We start from the raw sequence: 24,874 nt of genomic DNA on the forward strand, positions 1-24,874 counted from the left end.
AGAAAAAAGCAACTCATGTGATGTAACGTATCTGTAAGGGACCTGGAAGTCCTCACCAACCAAATCAAGATGGCGGCATTTCCAGAAAAGAGTGTCGGGGCATGAGGAATAATAATAAAAACATTATTTCATACTGGGCTTTTTTTCCTTCAGACGCCCGATTCTGCAGTTGTTAGTACATGAAAGGTGAGTGGTGTATGATTATCATCTGCGTTAAGGAACATGAACTCTGCTGAATGTGTAAAGCGAAAACGAAGAAAATGCGGGAAACCAAAACATAACGATAGTAGCCGTAAGATGTATGAACAAGAAAACACATGAGAGGCAGGAATTGAAATTTCACAGAACACGACGTGATTCTTTGAAGTGCTGATGATTATAGCATGCAGTAGTAGTACTGCAGCAACAATGCAATACTATGTGTCTCGGTTTTGTAAACGCGTCTCTTTCAGACTCGCTGTATGATTGATGTGGTCTAAGCTTCTGATTAAGTACGCCAATATTTAGCGTTTCTTTTGCGTTTTCCATGGTATCTTTCAGCGTTAGTAATCTCTCTGAATTCAGCTAAATTCAAGCGCTAGATGGTTCAGCTAAGGAGCGTGACGTAGTCGATGGATGACGTCACAAGAGTATAGGTGGACTGTTGTGAGGGGCCACATCTCTGACTTTGCCACGAGAGACCACCTTCCTGAGCCTCTGGTTAAGACTCTGCCTTTACATGTCTGCAGTTGTGCTACTATTTCTCTTTTCTCGCGTAACGGAGGGTGGTACTTCTATGGCTCAGTGCAGTGTTGTGTTTGATGGCCTCCTTAAACATGCCTGTTTCAGAGGAAAGGCTCAGTCAGTGTTGTGCTGTGGTGTTTCTGGAAAACGTCTCTGCCGAGGCCGGATAGGGTATCGCATTGTTTAGCAAGATCGAAAATAAAAAGCTTGAGCTTGATCGCGCGTCTCCGATTTTAGCTTCACTATACTGGTAACCAGTGTTGGGCTATTATTATTCAGGCTGATAATAAGATCTTGCAGCCTGTTTGTAGGGCTTAAAATAGTCCATATGATACTGAAGACTGCTTGGGTTCTGCTGGAGGGCCCTGCTGTACGTACCAGGAGCCAACACCTACAGCATGGGAGACCGTTCCATCAGGACTCCGGCACCAGGCCCCTCTGCAGCTCCTTTCCCAGGATTAACAAGGAAACGACCACTGCTGATCTTTTTGAAGACATTTTATACACCAACAGCCTTTTTATGCCCTCATCTCTTGTTCTTTTTTTTCGTGTTTTTTTTGTATTCTGAGAAGTGCTATTTTTAGTGAAAGGCACTATTTAATAATTGCTCATAAAAAAACATCCTCAATAAGACTTACACTCTCCCAGGAATTTGTGTTCCACTTCACTAGCAAAAACAGCAGGGATTTCTGAGACCTACAGAACTGAGGTACAGTGTCCCCTGTGAGGGAATTCTGGGATAGACGTACAGAACTGAGGTACAGTGTCCCCTGTGTGGGAATTCTGGGATAGACTTACAGAACTGAGGTACAGTGTTCCTAGTGTGGGAATTCTGGGATAGACTAACAAAACAGGCATACAGACAGTTTCCCTTGTGTGGGAATTCTGGGATAGATTTACAGATTTGAGGTCCAGACAGTGTCCCTTGTGTTGGAACTCTGGGATAGACTTACAGAATTGAGGTACAGACAGTGTCCCTTGTGGGGGAATTCTGGGATAGACGTACAGAACTGAGGTACATGCAGTGTCCCTTGTGTGGGAATTCTGGGATAGACCTAGAGAACCGGTGTCCCTCCGGTTGGTGTTCAGTGCCATGTATCTCTCTCTCCCAGATGGCAGAGGAGCGAAAGCAGAAGCAGTGTGTGACGGTGCTGCCCACCGAGTCCATGAAGGCCATGGCTGAGTCGGTGGGGGTGTCACAGCTGCAGGAGGAGTCCTGCCTGGCCCTGAGCGAGGAGGTCAGCTACCGCATCAAGGAGATTGCTCAGGTCGGTGACTCTCCGTCTTATCTGTGCCTGTCTGTGTTCATCTCTCACACATACCCCCCACGCCACTGCGCTCCAGCACAAGACTGACCCTCTGTTTCTGGATGACTGAGACGCACCACCAGCTCTTAGTCAGCCTGTTTCCTGTGCCTGTCTGTGTGCCTTTCTCTGATGCTTGCATCCGTTTGTCTTTCAGAAGTGGAAGTGATTTATTTGTAACATGTGTTTGTCTGTGATGGGTGACCAATTTGTGGTTTAGGCTGTGATTGGCTGACAAGTTCTGTCGTGCCCTCAGGATGCGCTGAAATTCATGCATCATGGGAAGAGGCGCAAACTGACAACAAGCGACATCGACTATGCCCTGAAGCTGAAGAATGTGGAGGTGAGACCGAGGGATTGCCATGCGTTTGCCACCATGCTCATTCACACAGGACCTGAGTTTCTGAAATTATCAGTTTTTATAGTAGATGTGCAGTGTGTGTTGTATTGTGTTTGCGTATAATAGCGTGTTGTGTGTGTGTGTGTTCCAGCCGCTGTATGGGTTCCAGTCCCAGGAGTTTATCCCCTTCCGTTTTGCCAGTGGAGGCGGCAGAGAGCTGCACTTCTATGAGGAGAAGGAGGTGGACCTGAGTGACATCATCAACACGCCCCTTCCCCGGGTGCCACTGGATGTGTCGATGAAAGGTAGATGGCCGATCAACAGACTGACCTGCATAGTGACTAATTGACAGACAGTCTGACTTATTCAATGACTCATTATCTTGCCTGTCTTGCAGCTCATTGGCTGAGCATTGAAGGTGTCCAGCCAGCCATCCCAGAGAACCCGCCACCAGGTGAGAGGATGCTGGGATCTGTAGTCCCGCAAAACTGCTGCTTTTTGTAGTGACAGTGGGAAATGAGCAAACATTGACTTTTGTATGGCACTGACCCTAGCTGTAGCCACCTTTAGTTTAATCAGATTTTACGATTGTGAAACACTGGTTGTCTTTCTCTCATGCCCTCCTCCTATCTCACAGCACCAAAAGAGCAGCAAAAGGCTGAGTCTACAGAACCTCTCAAGGCCGTGAAGCCCGGACAGGAAGAGGAGGGGCAGATTCAGGGCAAAGGTCAAGGAGCGACAACTGCAGAGGCTAAAGGTTAGTAATCCTACTGCTCTTATGTAGTGAGGGTTGAAGTGCTGTGTAATCATTCTAAAGTTTCCCGATCTGCAATGTATTTTCAAGGGGGTCTTTGTGTTCAGTTTTCATTTATAGACTGAGTATTAACGGCACTGGAAAAAATAAAATTATTAAGAGCTGTAATAGTCTGGTGGCAGGCTCGTCGGAGGGCCAGGGTGTTTGTTAAAACGTCTCTCCCCATCTTTCTCAGGAAAGGAAAAGTGTGTGTTGCGATTGAAGCCACGCAGTACCCATGAGCTGTCCGTGGAGCAGCAGCTCTACTACAAGGAGATCACCGAGGCCTGTGTGGGCTCCTGTGAGGCTAAGAGAGCTGTGAGTCCTTCTGATTTCCACCAGCCTGTGTGATTATGTCTGTCACGCTGCCTGGCTGTGTCTGTGTGCACCTGCCTGCCTGTCAACCCCTGTGAACCACAGCCTGTTTGACGGTGCGACAGTGTTCCGTGTTGCAGGGTGTTGAGTGTACTGATGGAAGAGGAAGCTGGCTGTTTGACTGCACCCTCTTACGGTCTGTCCCTCTCTTTCAGGAGGCCCTGCAGAGCATCGCCACTGACCCTGGGCTGTACCAGATGCTGCCACGGTTCAGCACTTTCATCTCGGAAGGGGTAGGTCTGCCCTCTTCCTTCTTGTCCGTCTTGGACAAGTCCTCGATACCTGCGCTGTGTTTCATTGTGTGTGCTCTCTCTTTCTCTCAGGTGCGTGTTAATGTGGTCCAGAATAACCTGGCGCTGCTCATCTACCTGATGAGGATGGTGAAGGCACTGATGGACAACCCCACTCTCTACCTGGAGAAATACGTGAGTGTCCCCTAAACAGGCACAGCTGTGCCTCAGTGTATCTGTGTTTCAGTTTGCCTCACTGTGTGTGTGCATGCTTCAGTGTGTGTGTTAAGAGTGTGTCCCTGTAAGACCTTGTGTGTCATAGACCCCTCTCTGTTCCTCTCTTGCTCAGCTCCATGAGTTGATCCCGGCGGTGGTGACGTGTATTGTCAGTAAGCAGTTGTGCTTGCGGCCAGACGTGGACAATCACTGGGCGCTGCGAGACTTCGCCGCCAGGCTCATGGCCCAGAGCTGCAAGACCTTCAGCACAACCACCAACAACATCCAGTCCAGGATCACAAAGACGTTCACCAAGGTTAGCACGAAGAGTGTGTGTGTGTGTGTGTGACTGTGCAAGGGTGGCATGCTTTGGTGCCACCCTTTGGTGTCCAAAGCATGGCAGTGTCTCTGATTGGGCCACACTGAGTTCCACTTTGCTGTAATTCTATTCTGTTCCACAATTACAGGGCAAATGATTCAAGGACCTTGAGAAAAAAATAAAAAGTAAGAGGTTGTACATCTAGGACTGACAGTAGCAGTAGGAACGATAGGAATTGCCCAGCTGTGATCCTTGAAGAAAAACAGCTGGATTAGATTCTTGGTTCAACAAGCTTTTCACAACTAAACAAACACCGTGAAGGGTGTGTTAAACTGCAGGAGAGTTCATAGGCCTATGTGGCCAGATGTGTTGGTCTGGTGTGTGACAAGAATATTGAACGCCATTGTTCATCTATGGTACAGGTTCAAGGCTGAAGCTGAACTTTTCTTGGTTTGAGTGCAGCTCTCTTTGAAATCAAATCAAATCCCGGACTGAATTATGGGAAGACAAAACTGGGCTGCTGCTGCTGGTTGGCGTGCACAATGAGTCTCGTGCCCTCTCCCAATGTTCCAGACTACTTTTAGTTTCCCAGCTACAGTGGTGCTAGAAAGTTTGTGAACCCTTTAGAATTTTCTGAATTTCTGCATAAATCTGACCTAAAATGTGATCAGATCTTCATGTAAGTCATACAGATAAAGAGAACTCAATAAAACAACACACAGAAGGATATAATGTTTCATTCATTTACTGATCAGAATGATCCAACATTAAATGACTAGATGAAGATCTGATCACATTTTTGGTCAAATTAATGCAGAAATTCTGAAGGGTTCATAAACTTTCTAGCACCACTGTATGTTTTGGCAGTACAAGAGTATACATTCCAGAACTCTCTGTTGGTGGCAGTTAGTAAAGGAACAGGTAAGGCTCTATTCCTTGTTGAAAGGAAAAGAACAGAAGAGACAACATTTTGGCTATGGAGCCTTCTTGAGGCGTGTGAGAAGCCTTCTTTGCACACCTGAAGAAGGCTTCACGGCCGAAAGGTTGTGTCTCTTTTCTTTTCCTTTCAGCACAGAATGAACCTTTACCTGTTCCTCCTTTGCAGCCTGCTCATGCGCACGCAGATACAGAAGGTTCTTAATTTACGTGGGGGCTGCGTTCCGGAAACCCGCACATATTGTAAATATCATGTAATTTAAACTTTTTTCTATTTTAAATAATGGTAAATGCTATAGTTGTGTTCCACGTGTGTAAGTTTGACCCTACTTACACCCTATAGACGCGAATGATGGGACGTGCCATACACTAAATACCTTCAATACATCAACTTGTAACATGTGTGGAATAAAAACACAGTTTACACAGACATGTATACATAAAAATACATAAAATATTAGTAAGCATCAGTTATGTTTACTGTACAGGGAATTTGAAAGAGAGAGAGTAAAAGAAAATGAGAGAGAGAAAAAAATTCTCAACAACAGCATCGCTGTGTACCAGCATTCCCAACGAGACACTCGAACCATGAGCATTGGGCGACCAGCGGCGTGACTGTGCAGCACGCGTTATTTCTACATAATTTAAACAAAAACATACTTTAGGGTTTATGGTGTTATCTTAAAAACCCGTGTTTTAAACTTGCGTAAGACATGAACCCACTGTATCTACTTGAACACACTGTAGTGTGACTGGCAGTGACATGTTTGTGCTAGTGTGAGCGATCACGTGTGCTAGTGTGCAGTAGTGTTTCAGCGTGTGGCTCAGCCAGGCGATACTGACTCTGCCTCTCTCCGAGCAGAGTTTGCTGGATGACAAGACGCAGTGGACCACGCGCTACGGCTGCATCGCAGGGCTGGCTGAGCTGGGGCCTGATGTAAGTGAGGAGTCACGGGAGGGGTCCGGGGGCGGGCTTGGCTTTGGGGTTCTGGTTAGGCCACGTCCTTTTCTCTGCCCCTCTCCCAGCGTGCTGACCTCTCGGTCTGTCTCTAGGTGATCAAGACTCTGATCATTCAGAGACTGCAAGTGGAGGGGGCCCGCATCAAGGCCGTGATGGAGGGGCCCGTCGTCAGCAACATCGACAAAATCGGGGCGGAGCACGTGCAGAGCCTGCTGCTGGTGAGGGCACAGAGTCGGGGTCAGGGGTCATGGGATATCGGCTCCGTGTGTGTTTGTGTGTGTCTGCCTCACCAGGTTTCACTGTGTCTTGTGTCTGTCTCTGTGGTCAGGGATATCGAATGCGTGCGGCTGTGTGTCCTTCTGCCTTTCAAAACCCCCCTGCAGCGCTGTAAAACCCTTTCCTCTCCCTCCGTGCAGAAACACTGCGCAAGTGTGATTGCGAAGACACGGCCACTTCCCGATAACCCAGACCAGTATCGCACTGACTATGGCTACCTCGGGTCGCTGCTGTGCTCCCATGTGGTGAAGGCCAGGGCGCAGGCCGCCATGCAGGCCCAGCAGGTCAACCGCACCACACTGACCATCACACAGGTAACTGGGGTTTGGGTACTGCAGCTTCAGGATCAGTTGCTCACGTTTTCTGTAAAGATACAGTATTGATGAGTTATCAGCATTGGCTCAAATGTCGTTGTTCCTGAGGACTGTGGCAAAGATTAAAAACAGCCCATACCAAAACTGAAATCTGCACCTGTCCCAGTGACAGCACATCATTAGCTGAGTGCCACTGGGAAAGGACAGGAATTAGTTGGACTAGGCTCTCTCGGAGCATCTCGGAGAATGCCTGCGGGTTTGCAGTGACATCATGAGAGACGCGTCACTTAAACCAGTTGGTGCCAACTCAGATAGGCACAGAGGCGATGAAGTGTGTCAAATGACAGGTGGGTGGGTCAGAGGGGCTCATCCATTCACTCATTCACTTCCGGACAGGTGCAGAAGTCATTACAGGAGAACCTAATCCTAAAGCAGCTCTCAGTTTCACTTGTGAGTATGTGATAAAAACATAAGTGACCATTTGAAATGGTAGAAATAAAAATCTGGTGCAGAAACGATGCGGTGGATCAGTCTTCAAAGCATGTGGTAGAAGCGCAAGCAGAAATTAAAATCAGTGCTCACCTAGCCTCCAGAGCCTGCTGAAGTCTTGAATATTTTGGTAGCCTCTAGCCTTGACCTGACGTGCTCTTTTCTCTCTTCCCCCCTCCCTGCAGCCTCGGCCCACTCTCACCTTGTCTCAGAGCGGCTCCGGTGGGGGTGTCTCTCGCTCCCCCAGTATAATCAAGGTGCCCAGCTCCCTCACGCTGCCAGTCCAGACGCTGGTGTCAGCTCGCCCCTCCACGCCAACGCAGCCTTCCCCTCCTCCCAAGTTCATCGTAATGTCATCTAGCGCTGGCTCTGCGCAACAGGTACTGTCTGCCTGTGTCCAGGCCTGTGTGTCCTCCTCTCTGTCCCATCTGTCCGCCCAGCAGTCCCTTACCGTTGCTCTCATGTTCTGCTGGTATCAGCCCTTTTCTGCCTCTATGTGCACTCGCACCTCGTTAAAGGAGCACTTCACTTATGAGCACTTGCTAAAATAAGGGCTGCATATACACCTATTTTTGTTCTACCTGTGAACGTCCCTTGCTCATACGAGCTCCAAGCATGCAACTCGTTCTAATGCTAGTTATGGTTCCGGCCATTGTTTTGAATTCCATCAATCCAGCTTCTAATTGCTTTATCCAGGAGATGGAGCCTATCCCAGCAAGCAACAGGCACCAGGCAGGGTATGCCCTGGTCTGGGTGCCAGTCCATCGCAGGGCACACACAGACACACAAGGATTTTGCAATCTTTGAATGCACAGAATACACGTCGCCAAAGATCTTGATGCTCTGTCTTACTTTTACTCTTTTTTTAGACTTATTAACTATCATCATCAACAATTTTTGTTTAGTAACAAAATTTGGATTGCTTTATGCCATATGTATAGTTCATGTGTACTATAGAGATCATTCAGATGTAATTTCTCAACTGCCTTATCATATGTTAAAACATAACAGCTTGCATAAAAAAGCAGTATTGTTAAATTCTACTAAAAAGTTTACTTATCAATTTATGGTGCCAGACTATACACATCACAACATAACACATCAGAAAAGTGCCTAAACTCAACAGGCTTATGTGCAGTTAGGAGCACTTGGAACGAGTCAGATAATTTTGCAAGTATTTTAATGGGAATTTAGTGTCGCTTCTACAACTTTTCGCCTACGAGCAGAAATTTTGGAACCGATTGTGCTCATAGAGCAAGGGATGAGTGTATTTGTATATGGACGATATTTTATTTCTCTGTTGTCCACTTATCTTCTGAGTGCCAGTGTTGGGAGTCTATTATTCTCTCCTTCTCTGTTGTTTCTCTGCCCGTCCTTCTCTCTCATTGTCCCCGCTCATCACCGGCCTCCCCCGTCTCTTTCCAGGTGATCACTCTCAGCTCGTCCCAGTCTGGCAGCAGCTCCTCTCCCATCACCAGCACGGTTCCCAGTTCCTCGTCAGGCCTGCAGCCACTGGTCAAACTGGAGACTAGTGGGGGCGCCGGGGGGACAGGAGTAGGGGGTGTGTCCGGTACTGGGGCTGGGGCAGGCTCCCGCACAGTGCAGAAATACATTGTGGTCTCTCTTCCTTCCTCCTCTTCCTCGGAGGTCAAAGGTCTGAACGCCAGCCTGAGTTCCCCCTCCCCCTCACCCACTCCCACAGCCTCCCTCACCTCTTCCTCTGGCGCCCTGCCCTCCCTGGAGCCCACTGTCAAGCTGGAGAGAGCAGACTCCCCGGGGGCCAGTACGCACTCCCCCCACTGAATGGACTCTTCTAGAGCCAGAAGGTGCCACTCCCCCCACTGAGAGAATGGACTCTTCCAGAGCCAGAGTTTGCCACTCCCGCCACTGAGAGAATGGACTCTTCCAGAGCCAGAGTTTGCCACTCCCCCCACTGAGAGAATGGACTCTTCCAGAGCTAGAGTTTGCCACTCCAAGGAGAGAATGGACTTTTCCAGAGCCAGAGTTTGCCGCTCCCCTCACTGAGAGCATGGACTTCTCTAGGGTGTCTGCCTCTTCTTGAGAGAGGATCAGGGGTGTAAGTGCTTTACATGAAAGTGCATGGAGGACAGAAAAGAATTGGGAGTGGGGTGACATGGGAGAGATGGCTTGTGTGTATGGGCGGATGGGACAGAGAAGGCGGATATGTAGGTTCACTGTCCATATAAATGGGGGGTGGGTAATCATGGTTGGGTTGCAGGTAATCATGAGCAGCTCACATTGAGAAGCAGGTGGCACTGCCCTCCTCTTCCCACAGTAACAAAACCACATGAAGAAGTTGCAAAGTGTTAGGTGCCTTTCCCGGTGCTAATCATAAAGTCCTTGCAGGCAAGAGAGGTGTTTTTGTATGACTTTGTAACATCAGGGTTAGAAGAAAATGTAGCAAACACTGTATGAATACAGTCTGTTGAAAGACCAAGAGGGGAGAGAAAATTATATCTAACTCAAAGATTACAGAACCCCTTTACTGTCACCCTGGGCATTCATTTCCTTCAAATTGTCACTGAAGTCAACATGTTTTTTTAATATTGTGTAATAAAGTTGGACTGTTTTTATTTACTAGAACTTCATACGTCTTGTGTGTGTGTTTTAGTGTTCAAATTAGTTCAGATAGCCCCAGTGACAGAGGGATATGGTGCTGGAGATGAAGAAGAAGGATGATGGGATCATCAGAGGTGTGATTGATAACCGAAGGTGGTGGGATTCAGAAATACACAAGATTTTAGGTGGGACAGCACGTCATATCTTTCTTTTATTTTACTTTATTTATCCTTTCCTCACAATACAGAGTGCAGTGTTTCCCCTGAGCGAGTGAAACCTTTGGTTTTGATTGGGGCGGTGTAGGATTCTTAGAAAACCCCACAAATTTAACTCTTGCCTTTTGGATGATCATTTTATAGACTCTTGTAGACCATTTGTGTAACAAACACTGTGGTCTTAAAGAGTACTTCACTCGCCTCCTGAGCCCTGATTCCTGACGTACTACACCTTCTAATTTTTGTGCACTAATTTGGGATCTCTTTAATCAAGTCATTGGCCCAATTATTGTGCTCAATTAGAACGATGGATTTTTAATGGATAAAAAAGATCATTTGCGATTTAGTCTCATCTGTGCATGTTCAACAAACTTGCAGTGCAATCTAAAGAAGGCGAAGGCTTAGTTCAACCTGATGAGTGATTAGTTCAGCTAGTTGGTCTGGTAAGTTTAAATAATGGCTTGATCACAACATTAGGTGGTACTTTAAATAAGAACTCAGAGTTTAGTCAAGATTTCATTGAGGATCAGCACGCTGGTGGAAAAGGCCAGAGAACAGTAGTTATACAGGCTGTGTCTTGGTGTGTTAAGATTCGGGAAAGTCGCAAAAGGACCCCTCCTATCCTGCAGCCAAACTGATGATGCTTTTTATGCCTGCTGCTTTCCTACTGTATTAAGCCTGCGAGCTCTCAAAACCCAAGTGGGAGTTGATCAATGAAGTGGGATTATTGTCTTTTTCTCAAGGCGTCTGTGGTCTGGCACTGAAGCAGTTAAGAGCCAGAGAGTCGGTTGCCCTGGGGACTCAGGTGTCAGTGACACAGGCAGACTGACAGCGGATCTGTCAGGGAGAGAGAGAGGTGGGGGGGGGGGGTGATTCGAACACCACTAATCACCTAAGGAAGCAGAAGTACTTACAGGGGGAAGTGCATGGGGGGAGCACAACCTCTCACAGGGGAAGCGCCAGCGTGGATTATTTTACACGCAGGGATGGAAGTTGGCTGTGATGTCTGAGTGCGAGAGGCTTGGAGCACAAGTCTGAGTGAGCTTGAGGAAAAGCATAAACACACATGCACAGACGCTGGGATCTCTTCACTGCCAGACCAGGGACTCGGGCAGTGTTTGTCGCTGTTTAAGAGCAAGGATAGCCACACATCGCAGCGTGTTTCTTTTTTTCAGACGTCTGTGATTGACCTGAAGTAGTGACCGGTAGTGACCGGTTCGCACCCGAAAGGGAAGAGACGGTCTGAGTTGGGCTGCACGCTCCTGTGTGCAGTGCTCGACGGTGACGCGCGTTTGTTACTCTGTGTGCTGGCAGAGGGGGTCAGTTTCAGTGAGCGGCAGTTTTTAGGGAGATGGAGTCCATTGTCTAGCTGGTTGACGAGATGAAGTTACACCGGCAAGAGCTGAGCTGATCTGACTCAGCTATTTCACACACATACCGACACGGAAAAGCTGGGACAGGGGAGAAGGGCAAGACAGGGATATTTGGAGGTTCCCTGTGTTGGTGGATGTACTGATGGTTGGATTGGGGTGTCAGAATACCACCAAAAGAGCACAATGTGGCAAATGAATGAAGACCGCATTGACTTGGATGTGTAGCTCCTTACAGTAGGATCCCAGAGCAAGAGATTCTGCACAGGAAAATCATATCTGACTAAGGAACATCTGGCTTGTAAGACAGAGGTGAGTATTTCTGTTCAAAGTTTAGAGCACTAGTTACATCGGCTGCATTATGGAACAATGAACTATTCACCGCACCAAGCTTGTGAATGGATTCTGGAACCCCGAGTGGCTGTTTTTGAACCTTCTGGTGTTCAGTCCTGAACGTGCCAGGCCTTCATTTCCACTTGGGTCTTTGTTTAATTTTTGTCCTTGGTAGTCCTCTTTAGCTCGATGTTTTAGCTAATCTTTTAGGATATTGGGTCCTTCAAGAAATGATTGGCGAAATCCCTCGATCAGCAAGCAACCTGTAACACACACAATGATAATACCCAGCCAGATCATACTGTTAACATTTGTAACTTTTCTTGTGCTCGTATGACTGATGTGTCTGTTCTGTATTAAGCCGGTAAGCTCTTAAAACCCTTTGACATCTGTGTGGGGGAAAAAATGATTACGTCACTTTTTTCCCCGCCTGGCTGAAACACCCCCAGATTGCCCTGAAGTCCATGTAGCAATAGTGAAAACAAATTCAGCCTAAAGGTGAAAATTCTCAGCGAATTCCAGGCAGTGGAATTCATGAGCAAGAAGCTGCATGCATAGTTAACTTGATGCCCGGGTCTTTTCAGACTTCCTCAGAAGCAGCTGAAAGACGTACAAAATGAGAAGTAGGTCAGTGACTGCGCTAATTGATGGCAAGCGATCGCGGGGGGGACAAATACGATCCCAGTTTCAAGCTGCAAGCTTGATCGTCTATCGTGTTTATGAACATGGGGCACGAGCTAGTCTAAAAACTCTTGAACTGCAGAGCACAGCGCTGCTAATTTGAAAATGTGTTGGCTGCAGCGAGTGCTGGATCTAGCCTGATCCTTATACAGCCCTGGTGCCAGCGCTGCGTCCCGGCCGAGCTATATTAAACAGTGGGAGTGCAGGCAGGCAGAGCAGAGGTAATAATAGTGAAATTCATCTCGTGTCTCTTGGTGGGTCAAGAGGGCACGGGCGGGGCCTGGCATTGTGCCTTGCATGCTGCCACACATTCTCTGGTACAGTGCCACAAAGTGCCACATATGGCCTGGCACAAAGTTACGTAGTGCCACACATTCCCTGGCACACTGCCACACAGTGGCGCACGCTGACACACAGTGCCACAGAGCCAGGCACCTGGTCACACACACACACACACTGCCAGCATAGCCACCTGGCACAGCGCACCTCCTCTCTCTCTTTCCCCGCATCTCCGTCTCTCTGTCTTAATATTCCCGCCAGTCCCCCTTCTCTGAGCTCCATCCCGTCTCTCTCGTGCTGTGTGTTCAGTTCCTACCAGTCAGGGTGTATTAACCTCTCATTTTCTATCAGTGCCCTGTTGATGTGCTGCCAGCCGGTCTTTCTCACTCTCCCACCCTCATGCTTCCTCCTCCTCTCCCTCTCAGGATGCCGGAGAGAGTACAGGTGTTTAAGGGACAGCGTTATCACCAGCTGAAGCGCCGCTGTCTCCACAGGGGGGTACTTTTCCAGGACCCCCTGTTCCCCCCCTGTGCCGAATCCCTCTTCTACCGCCGGGCACCGCCCACCGGGATCACCTGGAAGCGACCGAGGGTAACTGGCACCGGGACAGACAGTCTCACTGGGAAAGACGTGGACTGACACACTGACGCAGGCTCACAGACAGGTGCCCGCAGACAGGTGCTCGCAGACAGGTGCTCACAGACAGGTGCCCGCAGACAGGTGCTCACAGAAGGGCTCAAGAGTGAAGCAGAAATAAGCAAGTGAAGCCCAAAGCTGTCAGTTTCTGTTTCAGATTCAGCACAGATTTGACACACATCCAGCACAAATTAACTACCGGCTTGGTACAGTTTCAGCACAGTTTCGACACAAGTCCAGCACATATTCAGCCCCGTTGTTGTACAGTTTCAGCATAATTTGGACACCAGTCCAGCACAAATTCAGCCCCGTTGTTGTACAGTTTCAGCATAATTTCTACACCAGTCCAGTACAAATTCAGCCCCGTTGTTGTACAGTTTCAGTACAGTTTCAACTCAAGTCCCACACAAATTCAGGACTGTACAGCTCTGACAAAATCAAACACCAGTTTACAGGTGCACAAGTGAATGTCTCACCATCACAGGTATTGGATTTTTTTAAATCTCCTGTACAGAGGGAAGTGCTGTACTCTGAAGTGTGCTCAGTTGTTTGGCCTCCCTGATAGAAAAAAACTCTTTTAAAAAGAGCAGGCGCTGGGCCGCTGGTGTGACAGGTTTGCTAAACCAGCCGCCTTTGGGGGGCTATCAAGGGTAAGGGTCTCCTGGCGTAGTGTGTTGCAGAAAGATGGCAGAGTGATGAAACCTCACAGCAGAAGCAAGTCAGGCGAAATGTAGAGGAAGTTTTCTGGGAAGGAGAAGAACTGCCATGTATGGATACACTAGAGACCACATCCAGGGGTATAAGCCAGCGACCCTCTCCGAGAACAGCAGTTGTCCCCTCTATCTAATTCAGGAACCCCCTCCGTCAAGCTAATTAAAGAGCAGCCTAATTCAAGGGCCGGGTCTAATTAAGGGGCGGCGTCCGTCCCTGTGTAACCATACCCCTGGCGGGAGAGTGGCGCGTGTGTGCAGGCTGTTCCTGAACGCTGTGTTTACTTTAGGCACAGGACCACAGCTGATGACTTTAGCACATGGCCGAGAGAGAGCGAGGAGAGAGGGAGCAGAGAGAGATGGAGGGTTTAGGGAAGAGGGAGAGAAAGAGTGAGACAGGGAGGGAGAGAGAGGCAAACAAGAGGGAGGGCGAGACGTGTATAGAAAATAACCTGAATTTTCCTTTAGAAATTCATATCAGACCGTATTCTCAGAAATTTTATATTGGGACAGAGATCTGCAGTGTGGGTTGGGACACTGTATTCATGTATATGATAGTATTTCTCTTGTTGTAGGGAGATACAATGACTCTCCTGCCACAGGACAGTTCAGAGTTGAAGGCCTAAGATCTCTGGTATTTTAGGCTTGTCCCTGCTGAGAGTCAAATTCCAGTGCGACATCTGTCACCTCATGCTGTACACACACAGTCCAGAGATGCAGTAAACCCTGGGCCAGCACATGCGGCTGTGTGTATCTGCATGTTTTTTTGGTGTTCATAACCTGTCTTTGTGCAGTTTACTGTACATGCAGTTTGTGAGGATTATATAACTGTGTGTATGCGTGTTAAGCGGTTGATTAGGGCTGCGACACCTGAGGCCTGTCTCTTGGCATCTCTCAGTGTCGGGTTACAGAGCTTAGTCAGTTTAGCTAAAATGGACACACTCCAGCCCACACAGTGCAGACACACTTATACTGTACCAATACAATAGGCACACCGCAGAAACACACAGCTGCACATACACCTAACACCATGTAAACTCGCACCTTCATACTGTAGCACATAAACACTGAAGAATGAATGCACACTGAAGGTGCACACACATTGTGGACTCACACCTGAACAAATTACACACACACACACACACACACACACACACACACACACACACACACACACACACAGTCAACAAACAGCTGTGCAGTCTAGATACACATAGAAGCAAGCAAGTTCCAAACAGAGAGGTTCTTGTTCAAAACGTATTGTCCAACATCAGAGTCCCTGGCCATTCCACCACTCTGCTCCTCTCTCCCAGGAGCTGTGTAAGGACCCCAGACTCTTTGTGGATGGGATTAGCTCCCGGGACTTGCACCAGGGCAGCCTGGGTAACTGCTGGATGGTGGCCGCCACTTCCTGTCTGGCGACTGAGCCCTCACTGTGGAAGAAGGTGAGGAGGATGTTAGAGCCTAGAATCGACTCTCTGATCTTAAAGCGTAAAACACAGATATATCTAGAACCGACAGTGAAGGACAAGAGCAGGGCAGGAGCTGCAATGTACAAATTCAGAAAAGACAAGCTCAAGGGCTCTCAACAGACGGATGGATTTTCTGAGACCTCTCTGTGTTTGAGGAGCTGAAACAGTGCTCTCTCTCTCCCCCAGGTGATCCCAGGGCACTGTGAACAGGAGTGGAACCCCAAGCGACCAGACCTCTACGCCGGGATCTTCCACTTCCGATTCTGGCGCCTGGGCGTGTGGACGGACGTGGTGATCGATGACCGGCTGCCCGTTGGGCCGGACGGCCAGCTCCTGTTCTGCCGCTCCACCAACCCCCGCGAGTTCTGGAGCGCCCTGCTGGAGAAGGCCTATGCCAAGTGAGACCCTCTCCCTTTCCCCATCATTGCCTCACCCCTGACCCCTGACCCCTGACCTTTCACCTGGAGATGCTTGTTATAGAGTGTAACAAATAAGGGTTGAGTTGGCTGTCTAAGGTTCTCACCCCTCACCTCTCAGGTGAACTCAGGTTGATTTCGTCAAGTTGATAGAGGTTCACTTGACCGGGTACAAAAAACTGAACTAAATCAGGATGTTATATGCGTGTATTTTTTTAAATAAAGAACTGGCTCATGTGAACTGGTCACAAAAAGGTCACGTGTTTTATATAAGGTAAGAATCCTTGTCCATGATGTGTTTGGGAAAACAGCAATCCCCCATCCCTCACCAGTAAGGAAACCCATGCCTCCCTCTGCCCAGTGAACAAGTCTGATCCTTCCTCACACTCATGTGAACAGGACAGACCCAAGCTGAAGGCTTCTCTGCCTCCCTCCCTCAAGCCTCTGCTGCTTCGTTCTGTCTTTCTCTTTCTTCACCCCTCCCCTCCACCGCCTGATCTCTCTCTCCCAGGCTGAACGGGTGCTACGAGGCCCTGGAGGGGGGCAACACGGCCGAGGCGCTGGTGGACTTCACGGGAGGGGTATCGGAGCCGCTCTGTCTGGACCGGGTCGGGCTGGCCCAGCACCCCGACCAGAGGAGGGCCTTGTACCAGACCCTGAGCCGGGTGCACAGCCGGGGGGGAGCCCTCATCACCTGCTCCATCCGGGTCAGAACCACAGCTTCCTATACAGTCCCTGTGCCTCTCTCCATTAATTGCCCATCGAAAGCACAGCTTCTCCTGGTCTTTCCTGCTAAGCATCGTTTGGACAGTAATCGCCCCATTGAGGTGCCTCTTTCACCCCTGTCCCGCAGCCTGGCGAGGGGGAAGGCGTGGAGTCGGTGCTGGACTGCGGGCTAGTGAAGGGCCACGCCTATGGGGTGACCGCCGTGCGAAAAGTGAGGGTGGGCAGTGGACTGCTAGCCCTCTTCAAGAAGTCCCGTTTGCACATGATCCGAATGAGGAACCCCTGGGGTACTGCGGACTGGACTGGGGCCTGGAGCCATGGGTAATACACTGTGATCTAGGCTAGTGACTGGGGTGCAGGGAAGGCTAATATACTGTAATACGGACTGCTGGCTGGTCTGGAAGTAGGACTTATGAGCTATAATATAAATAGACCAGACAGAAGCAGTAATATACTGTGAAACCGACTTATGTCTAAAATGGAGTTATATACTCTAATATAGTATAATGGCATTTAATCCCACTACTGACACCATCTGTCACAGGGGCCTGCTATTTCTGAGTGATCATCTGGGGCCCAATACGGGTCATAACTCAGGCTTATCCAGCCCACATCACGAAAAGGATGCCAATTTATTTAAGATACCACCAGCTGGAACACAATAAGAACTGAACCTAGCAAAAAAAATATTTCAGAGCACCTTAGGACAGAGAATTTGCTTATCAGAGACAGACAGAGAATAATTCATTTTTGCATTGTGGAGAGGCTGTTCTTGACATGTGTTACATACTGGGGCCCAGGTGACCCCTCAGAAAGTGGAGGTCCCGTATAACAATATAGACAGACTGGAACCTCAAGCCAAGATCTTATGTACTGTAATGTAAACGGGCTGGACTGCATGCTGTACAATGCAGTAACTCTGGTGTTTTTCACTGGTTTGTCCATAGTTTAAGATATAAATAGTACCGACTGGAATAGTCAGCAGACCGCAGACCAGTGCTTTTAATAACACTGTTTGAACTGGGAGTTGTAGCTCTATGAACAGTGTGTGTCTGGTGCCCCCTGCAGGTCTCCACAGTGGCAGCAGGTGAGCCGCAGTGAGAGAGAGAAGATGGGCGTCACCGTGAGAGATGACGGAGAGTTCTGGTGATTATTGTTTCTGTTATCGTCATTTCCTAATGATCGCGGGTGGAGGCCCTCATTAGCCCTCCGTCTCTCCTCTCCCCCCCAGGATGGAGTTCGATGACTTCTGCCGCTTCTTCACGGACGTGGTGGTGTGCCGGCGGATGGAGCGCGCCTTGCTGTGCCCGCGGCCCAGGTGGCGGGAGGCGCGGCGCTACGGGGAGTGGTCAGAGGGGCGCTGTGGGGGCTGCGTCAACCACCGAGACAGCTTCCTGCACAACCCGCAGGTGCCCCGCACCGGTCCTCCGCTGTCCAGAACAGGGTGGACACGCCTTTCGCCCTCAGCTTTTCGGGAAGACGCCACCGCCACCCGCCACCCCTTGGCGTATTTCCACATGTGCCCTTCCAGAGCGCAGTCGCTCAGGATCTTCAGACACGGTGGCAGAGGCAGAAGCAGACCCACCTGAAACACGTTTAGGCCGTGAGAGCTGCAGGAGAAAGATTGACGTGAGCTAGGAGAGACACGGAGACGCCAAGGCACTGCAAGACAGCGACATACTAAGGGACACACAGAGTCTGGGGGAGACGTCAAGACGAGCTGTGAGACTTTGAGGCTTTTGAGGAGCACTAGGACACACGAAGTGAAGCTGAGACAGTTTGGCCGCAGTTGAGAAACACTGAGACATATTAAAGAGGAACAGGCCGGTTATTACATTTCAGAAACAAAATCAATCAACTGACAGTTTTGCTAAATTTTACCAACTCCGAATTAAGCACGATATCGTGAAATTTGTGTATGTACTGTACATGTTGTCGCAAACCCTGGTCTTGCCACAGGCGAGAGCGAGAGTTTGTAAGAATTGCGACATGAAGCGGCCCTTCCTACTCACTAGTCACTGTAAGACTAATGTAATGGGATATACGAGCGAATAAGTACAGGTTGTGCAGCAGATATTTCACTGCAGAAATGTCCCAACGTGATCTGCATGCAGACCTATCAAATCATTAGTATTTGTCTGCAAAACCATCTCAGGTGCTCACGAGAGCAATGTTTCTATTGGATTAAAAGAGATGGATTCTCAGTCCTGCTTGTTCACAATGTCATAGGGAAGCGTCACCTCACCGGAAGTTTTGTCGACTTGTTCTGAATCACAGAACATGGCGCTGTGCATACCTGGACATTTCTTCTATTCTGTGATGTAAATTAGAGCTTTTAGATGTTACTGTGTATATTTTAGTTTGTGGTTTGAAATGCACTCATCAATGCTGATTCTGTCTAACCCTGAAATAGTATAATAGCTTAGTAGTTCCCCTTTAAGAGCCACATAGACACACTGAGAGGATTTGGAAGATATCTAGGGGCAAAAGTCTCAAAGACACTGAGGAACATTGGGTTGGACTAAGACACCTGGAGATTTTGAAAAACCCTAAGAAACGCAGTCAGGCGCTGACATGTGCTTTGAGACACTACGAAGCGCTGTGGAGAGATGTGGGGAAACACTGAGGATCTTGGGGAGAGACCTTGACTCACTGAGGCGCAAACTCTTGCAGCGAGCGTCACGCCGCCGAGCCTGACCCGGTGGGTCAGTCGGGTGCTAACCTCCCTCTGCCCCTCCCTTCCAGTTCATGTTGGAGCTGCAGAGGGAGAGGGACGAGGTTCTCATCTGCCTGCAGCAGGAGGACAAGAGGGCGCGGAGGAGAGAGGGAGCGGGAGAGAACCTGCCCATCGGCTTCGAAGTGCTGAGGGTGAGAGAGGGGGCAGGAGGGGGGGAGCTCCGGGGGGTGGGGTGGGGGGGGGGGGGCTGGTGGAAACGAACGCCGGGTCTCGCGACTCTCCCTCCCCTCCCGCAGGTGGAGGCGAACCGGCAGAGCCGAGTGCAGCGCGTGGGCGAGCAAGCGGCCAGCTCCGTCTACATGGACTCCCGCAGCGTCTTCCTGCGCACGGAGCTCTCGCAGGGCCGCTACGTCATCGTCCCCACGACCTTTAACCCCGGGGGCGCCGGGCGCTTCCTGCTGCGCGTCTTCACCGAGACCCACGTCGGCCTCAGGTCCGCCCCCACCGGCCCTTCCCATCCTGCCCCTCTCCTATAATAAAAATAATATAGTTAATTATAATGATCTCATTTAATGATAATGATTGAAGCTTAATTTATATAGCGCCTTTGAAAGTAGCTTCTCACAGAGCTTCTTTAAAGTAAGAAGAGGAGACAACAGAATTACACACTTCCAACAAGGCTCTGAGTTTCTCTCTCCCTGCCTGTCGGCGAGTCCTCCCCTGTCCCTGCTTCTCTGTGACGGATTCGAACCCTTTTCCGCTCCCCTCTCTGGCAGGGAGCTGAAAGAGGACCTGCCCAACCCCTCCACATGGAGCTGCTGTGTGCCAGCCTCCTGTCGCGTCACCGCGGTGACCCTGCGGCAGGCCAGCAAGCTGGGGCTTCCTCACTGCAGAGGTGAGACACCGCTGGGTGGGGTGGGAGGGAAGGGGCGGGGCTATGCAGAACAGGGAGGGGTGGGTCTAAGTGGGGTGGGGGAGGGGCAGGGTTGTTAGGGGTGTGGCTGTGCTGGGGGGGTCTAGGTGGGGCAGGGGGGAGAGGCAGGGCAGGGCTAGGAGGGGAGTGGTGGGGCAGAGTGGGAGAGGTGGGTCTGGGCTGGGCGGGGAGGGGTGGGTCAAGGTGGGATAGGAAGGGGAAGGGGCGGGTCTAGAGGGGAGTGGTGGGGCGGGGCAGGTTGGGGTGTGGCTAGGCAGGGGAGGGGGGAGGGGCGTGTCTAGGTGGGGCAGGGGGGGAGAGACAGGGCTGGGCTAGGAGGGGAGTGGTGGGGCAGGGTGGGGAGGGTCAGGGCTCAGCATGGAGGGGAGGGGCGGGGAGGGGCAGGGACTGCCATTCTGTCCCATGTCGTCGTTTTGATTCACTAAAGCGAGATGATCACTAAAAAAGCAAGCTGCCCTTTGCCACTGCCCTCCTGAATTTGAGTACACCCAACCTTGGCAAAGTGGAGCGCCCCTGTCCCATGTTCAACAGTACACCTTGCGAGTTCTGGTGTGTGTGTGTGCCTGGCAGCCCCGGACGTGTACGCCGTGATGCGGTGCGAGGGGAGCGCGGTGCGCTCACGCGTCTTCAGGGCCACCAGCAATCCCCAGTTCAACCTCAGAGCCATCTTCTACCGGAGGAACCCCGAGAGACACGTCAAGATCGAGGTGAGAGCGCAGAACTGGCACACGGCCGCCGCACACTGAGCCTGTGCATGCATTGATCACGGCTTATACAGAGAGAGGCGCAGAGGTTCAGAGCATATCCTTACACTGGTATGAACAGTACATATACAGAGTGTGTAGTGTTAATTTACAGTGTATAAATAATAATTCCTTATGCTTGTATAGCACTTTTCTGGACACTCCACTCAAAGCATTTTACACGTAATGGGGATCCCCTCCACCACCACCAGTTTGCAGCCCCACCTGGATGATGTGATTGCAGCCATAGAGCACCAGTTCGCTCCCCACACACCAGCTCTCAGTGGGGAGGAGAACTGAGTGATGAAGCCAGTTCATGGATGGGGATTATTAGAAGGCCATGATTGGTAAAGGCCAGGGGAGAAATTTGGCCAGGACACTGGGGTAACACCCCTACTCTTTTCAAGGAATGCCCTGGGTTTTTTACTACAGAGAATTAGGACCTCAGTTTTACATTTCATCTGAAAGGCAGTGCCTTTTTTACAGTATAGTGTCCCCATCACTATAGTGGGGCATTAGGACCCACACAGACCGGAGGGTGAGGGCCCCCTACTGGTCTAACACCTCTGTATATACTAGGTGTATTCTCTGTAGACACTGAAATCAGACCTTGTACACGGTATATGCAATATATAGAGCAAGTGCTCGGTATATTAAAAACAGTTGGCCAGTTCATGCACTATTCAGTCCAGGTGCTGTGTAGAGCACTTGTACAGCAAGTACTGGAAACACAGGGTCAGTTAAGCAGTGCGCATGGCTCTGTTCAATATAAAGAGTGCAGTGGCTCCAGTGCTGGAAGTCCTGTTGCCCGGCTCTGTGTCTGACATGTTGGGTTTGTGCCTGCTGCGTGTGTGTGGGCTACAGATCTGGGCCAGGGGCTTGCTGATGGACACGCTGTTGGGACGGGTGCGCCTCCCAGCCTGGGAAAATGAGAAGGAGAAGAGCTGGGTGATTGACCTGCAGGACGGGCAATCAAGACCCGGAATCAGGAGTTGCATCCATGTAGATACTGCCTCCAGTGACTGCCTGACTGACCTGTGAGTGCCGCCTGGTGGCCACTGATGTGAACTGCAGCCAGGGGGGACCAGAGATCAGGAAGTACAGGCCAGTACCATCGGCAGACATCCCTGGAATACTGAAGAGTTCACTGCAGGAAGAGCTAAAACTACACAGTACAGCTGACTGGTATAATGGCTAAATACGTGTAGTATGGAACATCACAGTAAGAGCACTAACAGGCAGTAAATAATGAAGGCAGGAGCTTGGATTTTTATCTTGCCCTAATCTGAAAAATGGCTGCTCTCACAGCACAGTGCCACGTCCCTCCTTACTTGTGCATTATTGCACAATCTGTAATCATAGGAGCAAGGAAGGGCAAAAGACAGGGAGCACCACCTACTACAACCATACAACCATAACCATAAGTCTACAACCATAACGACTGCAGTCTGGAGCAACCAAATTTTCCTTGCCAGTACTGAACGGATCCAGCCCTGTTGAGCAGATCCATACGTGCAGCAGGTGCAGTCCAGGTGCTTGGATTTGATCCTCAAGCCCCAGAGTCACACTTTTACAAATGGCTCCACTTCTGCCAAACCTCAAGCCTGATGAGGTGTTTCTTGGAACGGCAGGAGGTTTGGAATGCCTTTCCAGCACAAGGGGGTTATGTCACTGTAACGGGCTCTGTGTAAAGAACGAACTCTGCCACAGACAGATGAGGGTATAGTGTGTGTAGTGTTTCGATGGCAGCCTGGACAAGGTGGTACAGCACACTGCAGCCAGGCTCCGCTAGGTTCTAGCGCCCTCTGCTGGCTAGAACTGCGCAGCACACTCTTCACCTCCCAGCACATCTGGATGTGCTTTCAAATGGAAGTAATTTTCGAACTCGTAAAAGTAGGATATTGTTCTTTATCTTGGACAAAGTAGCTGATTGTCAGCTTGGATGAAAACAAAGGGGTTTGTGAAGATCCTGTTGGGGGGAGAACACGCGTCTTGTTTGATTGTTTTGTTAATGCTTGTGTCTCTTAACAGGTTTTGAGCCAAAGCAGTGTTGTAACAGAACAGGAAGCACAGCTGTTGCTGTCTTTATACCAGCTGTCGCTTCATTTAGTGAATAAGTCTCTTGAAAGATCTTAAAGAGAAATGTTTTTTCTAGCTGCTGAAAAGGAAGTCATGCTTATTTAGTTTTATCAAGCTGTCCTCGTGCAAACAACAAAGCATATCCCTTTTAATTTATGCTGAAGAAATACTTTTTTAAGAAAGAGACTCATCAGGTGTTTTTTTATAAGTGTGTGCATACAATGTAAGAAACGTGTCTACGGATCCTTTGGTTTTGGGTACAGTGCAATGTACTGTATTAGGAATAATTGAAATTAAGTGCATGTCTGACTTTTGCTGTGCAAAGCCAATTAAAACATGTAAAACCCGTGGTAAATTTTCTGTACTTTATGGAAAGGTGGTGGTTCCTCAATGCACATTTTCCACATCTCATTTGAAAAAGAAAACAATGTTTGCAAGGCTTTTTAGTAGAGGGTGTTTCCAAACCTGGTCCTGGGTGTCCAGAGTGTCTGTTTAAAGCAGCGTCACCTGAAGAGCTGGGAGACGCTGGTGAATTGATCCAGTTGATCCATACTGTAAGTATGGTAAATCCCATGCCTTTTCCCTCAAATTAAAATTCAAATTTTCCAACACTAACGATGTTCTAGACCTTAGTAACTTCACTTTCTAATCCTTCTGCTTTCCGCCAACTTGCTCATAAGTCTTTTATTTGTATGGATATACAAATGGTGTGTATCCCAGACGGGGCGCCATCCGGACATGTGGGGAAGAGAATACGATAGTTTCTGCAGGCTTTCCTTCCAGCCTGCCTCTTACCAGCCTAAATCAGCTCATCATTGGTTTTTATTGGGGAAAAACATAAAGACTAATGCAAATGTAACAGATCTACAGCCACATTAGCCCTCCCAGGACCAGGACTGTCCCTTCTGTTCCAGATAGCGGAAGGATCTATTGGGAGAGTTGAACTTGGAGTTTTTCCCTCAGACGTTTTGATGAAGATGTTAAACGTTCAGAAGCACTGTCTCCAGTGTAGAGCAGCCCAAGCAGTCCTGATGGCCCAGTGTGCACAGTGACAGCTTGTTGAAGCTCCACTATCTTTATAATCCATTTGAAAGTTGAGCAAAATGACTTTAAATACGATAATAGGGCAGTAGTTTTAGCAAGGTAAACTTTCCTAAAGCATGGTGTTGTGCCTTTAGTATATGTCTTAATAATGTTAGTATTCTTATTTTTCTATGTCCAGCCTGTCAAAATAAAATCACTCTACCAAAGCATCAACCAGCAATCTCTGTCCAATATGGTTATATTGTTGAAAAATCAGAAATTGTGCCTCTTCTCTATGTCAGCTAGGTGAGCTCTGGTGCTTCTTGGTGAAACACTTTGTGTTATTAACATATTCAGCTGTCTTTACAGCTCATGTTTGTTTTTATACGGTTCAATAAAACTTGGATGAAATCTTTTGTTTAGTTTTATTAAACTAAATTTAAAATTTCAGTTTCAGCATGCGTGTCATTTATTTACCTGTATATAAAAAGCCACTTCTGTAATATCTAATGTAACATGAGCCTGATGGCTTTGCAGGTGGTGTTCATCACTAGTAGAATTGGCAGGGACAGAGGGAACTGTAGCAGCACTAACACCAGTCTAATTCACACCAGCGTAGCAGCACAAGAGCCATTAGAGATACAGATACCAGGCCAGGTCAGGTAGCACAAGGGCAGTTGTGAAACTACAAGTAGCAGCACTGCAACAGCTTTATCAACCTTTC

At 49.0% G+C, this 24,874-nt stretch overlaps 2 protein-coding genes across 2 annotated transcripts; both read left to right on the top strand.

The window, feature by feature from the left end:
* The first annotated feature begins 31 nt into the window (after window positions 1-31).
* taf6 (TAF6 RNA polymerase II, TATA box binding protein (TBP)-associated factor) lies at window positions 32-9,880 on the top strand. The gene is made up of 15 exons (XM_088627994.1): window positions 32-186; window positions 1,836-1,991; window positions 2,284-2,370; window positions 2,519-2,672; window positions 2,765-2,821; window positions 3,005-3,124; window positions 3,357-3,478; window positions 3,691-3,768; window positions 3,859-3,960; window positions 4,115-4,297; window positions 6,099-6,173; window positions 6,290-6,415; window positions 6,614-6,787; window positions 7,462-7,656; window positions 8,702-9,880. The coding sequence occupies exons 2-15, from the start codon at window positions 1,836-1,838 to the stop codon at window positions 9,077-9,079; spliced, it is 2,007 nt and encodes a 668-aa protein (XP_088484120.1). The 5' UTR covers window positions 32-186; the 3' UTR covers window positions 9,080-9,880.
* A 1,093-nt stretch (window positions 9,881-10,973) lies between these two features.
* On the top strand, window positions 10,974-24,655 carry LOC148672351 (calpain-5). The gene is made up of 13 exons (XM_088628007.1): window positions 10,974-11,753; window positions 13,160-13,325; window positions 15,394-15,525; window positions 15,739-15,950; window positions 16,480-16,675; window positions 16,822-17,015; window positions 17,763-17,840; window positions 17,926-18,103; window positions 19,440-19,562; window positions 19,668-19,864; window positions 20,148-20,266; window positions 20,876-21,012; window positions 21,913-24,655. The coding sequence occupies exons 2-13, from the start codon at window positions 13,161-13,163 to the stop codon at window positions 22,087-22,089; spliced, it is 1,908 nt and encodes a 635-aa protein (XP_088484133.1). The 5' UTR covers window positions 10,974-11,753; window position 13,160; the 3' UTR covers window positions 22,090-24,655.
* Window positions 24,656-24,874: the final 219 nt, after the last annotated feature.

This window comes from Lepisosteus platostomus, chromosome 4 (assembly GCF_059453375.1).
Source record: "Lepisosteus platostomus isolate fLepPlt1 chromosome 4, fLepPlt1.hap1, whole genome shotgun sequence".
Classification (NCBI taxonomy): domain Eukaryota; kingdom Metazoa; phylum Chordata; class Actinopteri; order Semionotiformes; family Lepisosteidae; genus Lepisosteus; species Lepisosteus platostomus.

What these genes read in the sequence shown, in the direction of transcription:
- LOC148672351 (XM_088628007.1), top strand. Translation starts at nt 13,161, where the DNA reads ATGCCGGAGAGAGTACAGGTGTTTAAGGGACAGCGTTATCACCAGCTG. An exon ending in TCACCTGGAAGCGACCGAGG is followed by an intron (nt 13,326 to 15,393) that starts GTAACTGGCACC and finishes CCTCTCTCCCAG; the next exon opens with GAGCTGTGTAAGGACCCCAG. An exon ending in TCATCACCTGCTCCATCCGG is followed by an intron (nt 16,676 to 16,821) that starts GTCAGAACCACA and finishes CCTGTCCCGCAG; the next exon opens with CCTGGCGAGGGGGAAGGCGT.
- taf6 (XM_088627994.1), top strand. Translation starts at nt 1,836, where the DNA reads ATGGCAGAGGAGCGAAAGCAGAAGCAGTGTGTGACGGTGCTGCCCACC. An exon ending in GCATCAAGGAGATTGCTCAG is followed by an intron (nt 1,992 to 2,283) that starts GTCGGTGACTCT and finishes TCGTGCCCTCAG; the next exon opens with GATGCGCTGAAATTCATGCA. An exon ending in GACAACTGCAGAGGCTAAAG is followed by an intron (nt 3,125 to 3,356) that starts GTTAGTAATCCT and finishes CATCTTTCTCAG; the next exon opens with GAAAGGAAAAGTGTGTGTTG.